The sequence below is a fragment of the Necator americanus genome, chromosome I, assembly GCF_031761385.1.
Source record: "Necator americanus strain Aroian chromosome I, whole genome shotgun sequence".
Lineage (NCBI taxonomy): Eukaryota > Metazoa > Nematoda > Chromadorea > Rhabditida > Ancylostomatidae > Necator > Necator americanus.
The window spans coordinates 25,232,078-25,243,950 of NC_087371.1; the positions used below are offsets into that span (position 1 = coordinate 25,232,078).

Sequence of the window (11,873 nt, forward strand, 5' to 3'; positions counted from 1 at the left end):
TAACCGCGTGGCACAAGGCACGAGCTTAACCGCTACTTAGGACGCAAATTCGGCATGTCTAAGGAGCAACTCCTGGGGAGAAATTGGCTGGTTGTGGAGAATTTGCGAAAGTAGCATAGCGTTTTTAGCATAACTAAAACTAAGAAAGCCTTTGAGACAAAGACTAATCCAGACAGTTGACCCATGTGCGATCCTCTTCTTATCGAATATCTTTACAAGATAAGCGGTTTCTGAGGCGGCGATAAAGTCCTTCATAAAACTGTGAACTCCCGGATGACTCGACGCCTTGTCGTGTTCAACCTCAGAATCTCGCGTCGAATATGTTATTTTTGTGAAAATGGGATCACTTGGGTTTTCTTCCAGAGAAACAAGGAACGATTTCTCAAACACAACAGCAGAAAATACCTACAAACCTTGGGTTATCGAGCACTTCTTGGAGTGCGTTCCTCAGTTTGTTGAAGTCACCTAGTTCGGACTTTTCAAGTAGTAGTGCTCCTCCGTGTTTAGCCAGCATATGAGAATTTCGCATTTGATCACCAAATATCGGAACCTTAATCGCACGGAATTATAAAATTACTAAGAAAATAAGTGCGAGATCCTAGTATATGAATATTCATTGGAAAACATACCACTATGGCAGGTTTACCCGTAAATGCTACTTCGTTTGTACTTCCAATCCCACCATGAGTGATAAATGCTGTTAGGCGTTCATCTTCTGCAAACTAAGAGTATACTTAAGTATTATAATCAAAACACAAAGATTCTAACTTAGAAGAGGAATTTGTGGCACCCATTCGCTAAGGAAAACATTAGTATGAGATTCGGTGATCGTAATATTCGTTGGGTCTTCATATTTCCATACAAATGTGGTTTCAGGCATCGAGGCAAACACGTCCAGTAAAGTTTTCCTGAAAACTAATTTTACGTGCGTTTTGCTTACTTGACGGTTGCCTACGATGACAAAATGACCCTACACAACGTAAGAGCAGGATAAACATAAAACATTCTATCCTGCGTCTTTTTTGTATCAGCTATGACGATATTCTCAGGGCTGCTAGAAGAGAAGCGGAAGTCAAATCATTTTGCTACTGTTTTCCGCAGCGACATAAATCCTCAGTTAATTACGTAATTCCTCCTTAAATCCACCTAACTACTACAGATCTTGATCGTCAAATCCTGATTGGTGTACTGGAAAAGATAAAATAGTGATGGACTGTAACTCACTTGAAATTTTCCGGCATGTAGATCGATTTCGTTACCGATCCGAAGGAAACCAAGACCGTACGTGGGCGAGCGTTCAAAACAGAGTTCCATTCCTTAGATATAGAAAATAACAATTTCTTTATGCTGCTCCATTACATAAGCTTCGTAGGTTTTCTGTATGATAGAAGGGGTTCCTTATATTTCTTGCTCATTTCATGGAAATAGTTCAGTAACCTTTACTTAGGTCCTTAAGGTACACGGTTATTTGGTTTGTTGTTAATTCTTTCCCGTTATTTTAGCTCTTTCAGAAGTTTCAATTGTATATTGTGCTATACGGTTCCCATGTAGACAGTATAACTTTTTGTGGAGAGAAGGGGTAATAACAAGGCTAGGGATATGTTGACTTCCCGATTTTGTTGACTTGCATTCAACTGGAGAGGGATGTTATAATTTTGTATCAACAATAACAAGTTTCGAGCAAATTTTTAGAGCTCTACTGATGACACTTAGGGATCCTGGCGATTTCGTCGTCTAAAAAAAGAACAACTGAACCCTTAGGTCAACCTTATCGACGATAGGATTCTTTTCATAAGTGGTGGGCAGAGTCTGAATCTCAGCTTGCAACTATTAAACACGAAATTACATAATACTACCTACAAGTCCGGAAATCAAAGGGATCACTTTTATCAACCAAGCAACTTTTTACAGCTATACGACTGACTGACTATTGCAAAATATGTTACTGATGTAACAGTCCGACAAATCAGCTTTATACAGTACCGAGTAATAAAATTTGCCTTCCAAGTTCCATTTCACCAATCCTATAAGTGTGAAATGCTTCTGATTCCTGGATTTGCGGGAGATTTCGCAATTTTGCTGTGATCTTTGCAAACTACGTCTTTAATCATACCCAATGAAAAGACCCAATATCGAACATTCGTCTGCCTCTAAATTATCCAGAACTAATCGAAAAAAATTACCTCGTCCAGAGCATGCGCCTCTTTCAGACTCCTCGTAACAGCAAATCCACCTATCGTTATCGTTTTATGAAGTGTGGGACGCGGATAATCCAGATAAGGATTTGAATTCGTGAAGATAAATGATGATTGGGCAATCAAATCCTGCAGGAATAAAGAGAAAACGTTCAGTTACGATTCAGTAATGGAGAAGATTATTGCTGGTATATCTGAGCTTATTGCAGCCTCGCCAAGTTGAATTCCTATATTTTAATACTGAAATGATCCAGAGGATCTACAGGACTTTCTATTCGTGCTAAAGAAATTTGGAGGAAAATAATAGCACATACCGTAGAGTCCTTGAACGTAGCGTATTTTTTTCTCAAGACTGTCACCTCATTGTTATTGAGATAAGCTACGATAGTCCTGCTTATTACCAGAGCGACAACGTTCTTAAGCCTCTCAACAAACGTCATTTTATCTCCTGTTGTGCCCATCACACCTAAAACTTCTCTTTTTTGATCAAAAGGACGAGAAAACAACGAGTGAGATGGTTTGAACATATTTTTTTGAAAAAAATGTATGCATGAAATATGAGAACCTGACACGTTTTCATCTTTAACATGCCCCCCCCCAACCGCTTCTAGAAACTTCAACTTCGGCAGAACTTTTATAATGTTGTTGTTGTTATAAAGATATGTAGCTGTTGATATTTGTTTCTAGTGATAATATCCAAATAATTGTTTGCAGCCCTAGAATAAATGTTTTTCTCTGCTTCTAAACCAACAGATACCACATTTCCACCACCTTTCGCCGCGTTATGAACAAGATGATTTAGGTACCAAAGCAAGGATTCAGTGAAATTATCATCTTCATCTTACGGGTTTAAATCATGCCCACTAGTATGAAACGATGTTACACACATATGTGTCCTTTTGGTCACACGTGATGGTTTGTAAACAACAGTATTTGATAGACGTTCCCGGTCACAATTCTCTTTTCAGTTTGCTCCTCCTTATCTGGTCTCCTTATCTTTGTTTGGAACTTCAAACCTCAATTCACTTACAATGTACAACTGACTTCAATTTACAACTCCGTAGACAGTTCGTGATAGAACGTCTGACGCTCGTCCTCAGTGGACTCTTCAGGAGCTTTCCTCACATTTTATGTAGCTCATATATCGAGTTTTGATCTAGGAGACGGCCGTTAGGGTCCCTCATAGAAGCTGTTTTGGTACGACTTGGTCTGCTCTTCATCACATGGAGAATGCACTACTGAATATTTAGTTATCGAATACGCAAGCCATCTAGTTGCTTCTTGTTTAATGATGAGGTATTTTAGAAAATAACTCACTCATGGCTTTGACTTTTCCGTGTTGTGAGGGCGGTTACGCTAAAACCGTAGCTGCAATGAAAACTGATACCAATCTTGGCTACAGTACAAGCAAATAAATAAAAGCTACGTATTCAATGTGCAGAGATTCAAAGACGGTCGAAAATTTCCTTAAAAGCAGCACGAATGTGGTGTTAGCATGCCACCGTGACGCAGAATTGTACCACTGGCAGTAGCTTGGATGTTACTCGCATCTGAGCTCTTGGATCAAAACCCACTTAAGGGGTTGGCGCAAGAAGAACTCTTTACTTATGGAGATGTACTCCTCCCACTTTCGGTTGCGGGTTAGTAGTTTGTACTCCTGCTTCCGGTTCTTGTTGTTTCGGAGTCTTAGCCGAGCCGTCATCCTGAACGCTTCCTGCAACCTATGATAGAGACGAGAAACGGTTCGTACGACAGCATTACAAGTGGATGGTCGTCATGAACATCTACGCGATAAACTCTAAGCGGTAGAATCAGGTGAAGTTATCATGTCATATAGGTATCTCCTAACCCGAGTGGAAGTTGGGGTTGACGGACCCACTAATATATCGTTCCTACATACCTAACAAGTGATAGATTATGTTAAAACAGAGCCAGTGCAATTTTGGCTTTCCCTACCAGATGGACATACCACTCAATTAGGACATAAGAAAGAGCGATCGCAGATTCATTTGTGAAATTCAATTTTTTTAGTACGACGTGTTGCACTGAAGGACTTACACAGCCCTGTTCTTTAACACTACATATATCCATTCGAAGGTGCAATATGTCTGGACAGAGTTCGTAGCACTTATGTAATTAGATCTTGTGCACGTAAACATTTGTGCACCCGTAATTAGACAGTAAAATATATGGAAATGGTAAATATACAAGGCTATGGCGAGTAATGTTCGCGCAATCGATCTGATCTACGGTTTCAATTTTCAACACTGGTTCTGTTGAACGGTGAAGTGCCTTTTTACAGCGATATTTTTAATTTTCCACTATCGTTGATCTAGTTAGTTGATGTTGCAAAAAATTACCGTTGTTCCTTTGGTGTGTCTTCTGTATATTTTGCTGAGAATCCTTTAGAGTTGTCAAATTCGCTAGACAAACAGCATGCTTTCTCGGAAAGCTGTCAGGTGACTGCAGTTTATTTCGTGGTGGCTGACATGGCTAACAATCTAGGTCGACATTACTTTTCCCTCCGTGGCAGCGCTTCGAAAACCAAGTCGGACGAATCGCAGGCGCGGGGCGGGTTGCAAACGTTGCGCATTGCAACAGAAGTCGTAAGAATCTGCGTTCCGAGGTCGTCCGTTTACACTGATACAGGGAGAGATAAACATAATCACCCTGTTCCCCACAAGGATCCCGTACCACTCCAGATTCGGGGGTGATGCCTTTAAACTACTCGAAAATATCAAAAATCTGAAAAAGAACTTCCTCTGTGAAAACGGCTTTTAAATATTTACAAATTGTAGTTCTACGCGTTGTCATCTTTTACTGAAGACAGTTCCAAACCAGAAATTTTAGTGTAACTGCGAAAATGAAAAAAGGAAAAGAGAAGTTGTTGAGTCACACATACTAAGATAGGTGAGAACTCAGCTTAATATAATATTGAAACAATTTTTTAAATGCATGAGAAAATGTCTGAAACACGACTAGTGTGTAGGTCCTCATACGTAAGCATCCGCGGGTTAACAACCTGTGGAGTGTTGTTCAGACTGTCTTATTACGGAAAAAAAAAACTTACTTGGCATAAAACTTGGAAAGTTGGGTTCTCCGATGGCATACAACACTGAATCCATATGAGTATTAGAAACAACAGCAATGGTACTCGGTATTTTGAGGGCCTCAAACAATCCTAAACATGCAGGCTCAGGCTAGATTGTTGCGAAGTGTGAGTTATTTTTACAGCTCATCTGATATATGCGCGGAGTTATAACTACAGTCGAGAGAATTGCCTGCTTCACATAAGTGTAGGAGTATTAATTTTCTAACCAATAAAAATACTCAAGCAAACACGGGCTCACGAAATAAATAAGTGTAAAGAAATAAGCGAGGATGAGCGAGCGAGTGACGCTTTTTTTCAATTACTATGAACAGATTGTTGCATGAGAGCATTTTAATGCGAAATTACGAGGAAAAATCAATTATTTATGCATTAATGTCGCAATGCTTGAGTTGAAAATTAACTAATAACCGAGAGGGATGTGACTCGTGGCAGTAGAGACTTCATGACTTGACGAACTACAAAATTTGGCACGAATAGTCTTTTGAATAGTTGACTGAGTCATTGATTATTATCTGCACCACACTTCAGCAAGGCATGAAAAATTCAAGCATCGAGATGCAACCGAACTTGATCACTTGTGCCACCCGTGGTCCCGTTGTTCGTCCACTTGCTCGATGAATTAAAGGCATCACCCCACAAATCTGAGGTGGTATGGATTTCACGTGGAGTATTCGTGTATGGGATAAAAGATTATGGAGAGGGGGTGATTCCGTCCATTTCTTCCTAATTGCCGTAAAAAACAGCGCGGAAGGTGCGGCGCGTGCATACAGCTGGTGCGCTCCAATCGAGCTCGTTGTAGAAAATAGCGCGCCGGACGCTCGAAGCCGTATCTTCCGGACCGTTTTTACGGCAACTAGAAAGAAATGGACGGAATCATCCTTCTCTCCATAATCTACGATACTGTATACGAATACTCCGCCGGAAACCCTTACCACCTCAGATTCGTGGGGTGATGCCTTTGAGAGCAAATCGAATTCATTTATATACAATGGAAATATCTTCGTTAACTTTATCAATTATTAATTATTAGTTTCGACTTGAAGGAGTCGAACTCACATGTAAGTATTTATATTTCATATTGCATATTTCATTACATGTATACGCTGATCAAAGACGTATTTTTCTCCGAACTAACGTTCTACAAGTTGATCAACTCATTTTTTTTTACAAGTAGACATGCATAGAAACGTATAGGATTCCAAAAGGTGTAAAATCATATGCAAGAATCTCACCAAGCCCGCAAATGTAATAAGCTTCTGAAATCCCGACATCAAATTTCTCATTTTCTAGCATTTGCAGAAGATCATCGTCGTTGATGAGTGCTGCAACGCGGTTCTCAGGTTAAACAGGTTCTTAGTACCCTGAAAATCCTTACTTCTGTAACAAAATAAAACTTACTTTCACACTGCCAAGCAAGGATGTTGCTAAGACTGTTCATCATCTGAAAATACCGCCCTTCAAGTAATAAAGAATGTAATTATAGGCGCCACAGTGCGAAACTCTATGTTAAAGTTCTTCGAATGATCCAACAAGCAATTTATCGACCCCGCAGAGATGAAGGGCTTCGTTGGCATTAGTGCTGTTTCGAACCAACAATCTTGCAATCATGGATCCATTGCCAACTCCGCTACGCCTGTGTCCCACATATATTTCTTGATCAGTCCTCTTAACCGGACCTACCGATCTCCCTTCCGGTATACAGAGTAACTTGAACCCATACCCGTAGATAAATGTTAGGAGCTAAGGTCAAGATCGATAAAGTCGATCGACATGATGCAAAACAAAAGCCGACATCTGGGATCCCCTGTACCTTAACTCCATAGGATGAAGATTTTGGGAAGATTCGAGATAAAAAAAAGTGGGTAACCACTATTAAAGGCATCACCCCACGAATCTGAGGTGGTACGGATTTAAGGTGGAGTATTCGTATACGGGATCGTAGATTATGGAAAGAGAGGTGATTCCGTCCATTTTTTCCTAATTGCCGTAAAAAATGCCCCAGAAGATTCGGCGCGTGCACAAAGCTGGCGCGCTCCAATCAAAGTCTTTGTAAAAAAAAAGGGTGCCGGAACGCTCGAAGTCGTATCTTCCGGGCCGTTTTCTACGGCAATTAGGAAGAAACGAACGGAATCACTCTTCTCTCAATAATCTACGACTCCATATATGCATAACCCACCTAAAACTCGCACCACCCCAGATTCGTGAGGTGGTGCCTTTAATGTGAATATTAATGTATCATGTGCACGATCTAACTAGTGATTTAATTACTGCATCCGCACTAAAAGTATACGTTTGAAAGTATACTTAGTACAAACGCAGGAAGTTGTTCAAACAATTATTTACAAGTTTGCCATTGGTTGCTCCCAATGTGTTGACGCAGTATCGCTTCCTTTAAATAGCAATGTTTAATGTAAAATTGATCAACCAACATTGAAATTCAAAACAATTTACAAAACAATCCAACTCACTTGAAGCATCGTGAAAGGAGAGGTAGGCTTTGACCAAAAAGTGTCCTTTAGTGTCGCTTCTTTCAACAACTTAAAAAAGGTTAGAGTACCAAACAACTTAAAAATCTGTATCTTTTGTGTCCTTATCCAGTTCAACTTTATTCCTCTGAGTAACTAAGTAACGAACTTCCTACAACTTAATTTCCTACATTTTTTCGACCCAAAATCAAGCACAACTTCTTGTGAATTGCAGACAATTTTATCTATCACGGCGGATAGTCTTTTCTATAGTCGGATCAAAACGGCATGAATCACGAGTGTCGTTGCGGTGCATTTGCAGCGATGGGTGGTGCCAGCAAGGCTTCCGCACGTTCCTAGCCGCTATGCTCCACCACACCGCGTCGAGAGAAGCTTCGTACGCAGTTGCACCGTGCTTTATGTCGTTTTGACACTACTACACTACAAACGATGTCTTCTCAGCTGGTCTGTCCGGCGGCGTGTAAAGAAGCTCCCGAAGATTTTCGAGTATGCCTCCGGTCATCCCTTTCCAGAGCAATTAGCGATGGGACCTATCCCAAGGAGATTCGTTGTCATATCTGCCGAAAAATAGCTGACCCCACCTATCACCGTTAATACGCAGCATCGCTGAAGCAGAGAAAAGAATGGTGTCCAGAATCAGATGTCAACCAAAAAACTTCTTTTTAAGCACAGCAGGTTGCAGTTCACGGGTTGTTAATTGTTTTAGGAATTTGTAAAAATTCACTGCTAACATTCTGTTAAAAATCTTGGTGAAATGTTTGAAGTCTACAACGGAAGATTTCATGTATGTGATTTGAAGTCGTAAGATGGATCTTTTATCATGTTTCACGTCATTTCTCTTGCTTCTGGTGCGTTTACAAATTTGAGGTTACCTCACATATATCAATAACTTCATTATCAGTACCATGTGCGTTCCAACCTCTTTTTAGTTTTTAGTTTTTAGTCGCCTTCAAGTGAACTTCACGAAGTGCGATTGCAAAATTAGGCGCTCTGTGGGTACAGCTTGCATTGGGGAAAGCAATGGAGATGCGATGTGCGCCAAAATCAACTTCGAAAGACCACTAGAGAGCACTAACAATGTCCCCACTTTGGCCAGTAAATTAAATTAATTAAAAAAAAATTAATTAATTAAAATTAATTAATTACCACAAAAATTTATTATCCTTATTACTATTATTATCATTAATATCATTATTATTATACTTATTATTTGCTATTCATTGAACCCCAGACCCGACAGGACCATCGGTAGAAGGACTTTCCTTTCAGAGAGATAGAACCCTGGACGTAGACGACTTCGAGGGAAAAGGACCTCCTAGACAGATTCCCCACGGCCTTAAAACCATTCACCGCGCCAAACTTTAGCCCTATCAGCACGAACAGCAAGGTCAAAGCGTTTCTTCCCCGGTACCTACATCACGTAAACTAAAATAAAGTTAAAGTAATTTCATTTGGTTTGACACGTTTACCAAATTTAGACATCTTGAAAAAGTACCACGTGCCTGCGAGCTTCTTGGATCTCCCGGTGTTCGTATAATGCGTTTAGTTATTTTCGTTCCAGTCCGCTCCAGCTGTTCTTCATCCATTTCGGGCATAACTACTGTCTAGACAAACGCAAGCTTCATTGTTTATATGAATGTGAAATGTGAGGAAAAAATTAATAATGATACATAGTTACCACATCGTGTCCTGCTTCCGAAAGTACATCTGCCATATTACCAAGGAAATTAACATGACTATGTCCGAGAAATGGACTGTAAATCAGAAACTTATAGGAATTTGTAGACGTGGTGAAAGCAGCGAAATATACGAAGAAAATCAGCATCATCTCAGACTACCTGAAAAGACATATTACGAGTACTCAAAGTAGCATATTAAAACATTCTGGAGATTTGAAGAGAAAAACAAAAGAGGTAAATGAGTCTGTGAATTGGAATCAAACCAAAATGGTTTTTTTCTTCAAGTAAAGTGAGGTTTTGTTACTCGGGATAAAATTTTACGATCTCACTAGACAACATAACTTTCGGACAACGCGCTATCACAGTCTGTCTCTTCAAATTCATCTCAGAACGTACAAAAATCACACAAAACTGTTCCCTTTGTGTGCACTTATGTTTTCGAGCAAAGTTTGGCATCGCAGCGAAATATACGAGAAAAAACTCAATTTCTAATCGTAAATAATTCTTTTGCTTCATACCTCTGAACAGAATTAAGACAAAATGAAGGGAATCCTTGATTTTTATCGTTTTAGCTAACAAAATCACAAATTGTGATTAATTGTTCTTAATGTATGTGAATAGTAGTGTTTTTAGTTGGAATTTGAGCTGGCGGTATTCTCTATCAACAATAAATGGTTAGGTAAGCCATCCATCCGTGCCAGTTCGACACAAGGAAAACTTAGCAAACAAAGGATCCAAGAAAACCTCGATTGTAGAGAAGAAAATATATGCAAATGTAGAGTCAATGTAGAGGAAAATCTGTGCGGTCGTCCTCTTTAGAAGCATGGCACAGAAATATGTAGCCAATATTAATTCCTATTATCAAGAGTGCATCAATCGACAAAACTTGGGCGCGTGTTCCTTTAAACTGTTTGGTTTCGGTTCAGAAAAAGAAATCAATAAGGACAAAAAATAAAGATTCGTTCTTAATCCTGCTAGGAATTATATAATAGAACTTTTGAAATGCCAAGTAAAATTGCACAACTCTTCCGTCTTCGTTTCCGTTATCACTGTTCTCTTCAGTGATAACGGAGACGCAAGGTGACTAGGCGAAGAAGTTGAGATTTAAACCTCCTCCGACATCCACAATTTTGAAGAAGTTACAAAAGGAAGAAATCAACATAACATGATTGAAAGTTTTCCAGTTTTTCACCATCAACCATATTGTATGGGAAGAAGTAACATTAATTTGAGATAAACTTCCGACAACTGAATTTCCTATCCAGTGATGTAACACCGAGAAGAACAGTACAAGAACTGTTGTGTACTTGTTGTAATAGAGTTTCTTGAACGACGAGCAATCGGCGTCACGGATGTACACAAGTAACCAAAGCCTCTGCTCCCATCCCACGTATGCCTCATTTGGGGTGTAGATTCCCAGCATGACTTTTCCTTGATCTCCTTGAAGAACGGCGTGGGAACCGCCTTAGTTGCTACGAGTCAGGTTAGGACGCGCCACCCTTGTACACGTTCCGGTCCCTTCAACAACTTATTCATCCGTTTCACTTGGATAGGCTGTACCCACAAGCAAGCGGTAGATGATCAATGAGGTGACGAGACCTCATTGATCATCTACCGCTTGCTTGTGGGTACGGCGCGGGCACAATGGTGGAGCTTTTTCAAGTATTTCTTGAGGACAAAAGTTTCTCACGCCGTTTTCACGACGAACAGGAGCAGTTGAGCTGGGCCACACCCATGCTCGTAATCTACATCCCGAACTCTATTTTTTCCATCAGGTTTCCACACTGAGTCAATTTCGTGATACGTTGCCTTTAAACATATCACAGCATTAGATAATAGAGATCATGTTAGGTTCTTCTGTTGATGCTTTTTTATATATGAGATTTGTGACTCCAAAACGGCATGTTCTAGTAGAGCGCTAACGGTAGTGTAACTAGCTTCTTGATAGTAAGAAAGGCCACCCCATTAAAGGCAGCATACCACGAATCTGAGGTGGTGCGGATTTCAGATGGAGCATTCGTATACGGGATCGTAGATTATGGAGAGGTGGGTGATTCCGTCCATTACTTGCTAATTGGCGTAAAAAACGCCCAGGAAGATACGGCCTCGAGCGTTTTCGAGCGAACACTCCACCTGAAATCCGTACCACCTCAGATTCGTGGGGTGATGCCTTTAATGGTGGAAAAAGCCTGATTTGGAATGTCGCTACGGTAACAAGAGAGGGAATGAGAGGCACAAATGCTCAAAGGCGCAAAATGGAGAAGTTTTCTATATTGGATTCCCTCCAGTAGTAGGAAAGGTTCCGAGCGTAGCTTGCTGTATCCCATCGAATATGCGGAACAGCGCCTTTTCATCCACCGGTCAAATGGAGCAGCAGGGCTGTCCGAGTTGGTAATCGAAA

General features: G+C 40.3%; 1 protein-coding gene across 2 annotated transcripts; it reads right to left on the reverse strand.

The window, feature by feature from the left end:
* Window positions 1–36: 36 nt before the first annotated feature.
* On the reverse strand, window positions 37–9,621 carry RB195_006800 (uncharacterized protein; the record flags this gene model as incomplete). 2 transcript variants are annotated; one of them, XM_064180095.1, is made up of 13 exons in its annotated part: window positions 37–133; window positions 414–550; window positions 630–715; window positions 769–908; window positions 1,225–1,316; window positions 2,184–2,324; window positions 2,510–2,661; window positions 5,266–5,376; window positions 6,540–6,629; window positions 6,706–6,748; window positions 7,776–7,844; window positions 9,296–9,397; window positions 9,472–9,621. In XM_064180095.1, the coding sequence occupies 13 exons, from the start codon at window positions 9,619–9,621 to the stop codon at window positions 37–39; spliced, it is 1,410 nt and encodes a 469-aa protein (XP_064036996.1). The 2 variants fall into 2 exon arrangements, with proteins under 2 accessions (XP_064036996.1, XP_064036997.1); XM_064180096.1 differs by lacking the exons at window positions 37–133; window positions 414–550; window positions 630–715; ... (6 more) ...; window positions 6,706–6,748; window positions 7,776–7,844 and adding an exon at window positions 9,130–9,204 and having other exon boundaries at window positions 9,263–9,397; window positions 9,472–9,507.
* Window positions 9,622–11,873: the final 2,252 nt, after the last annotated feature.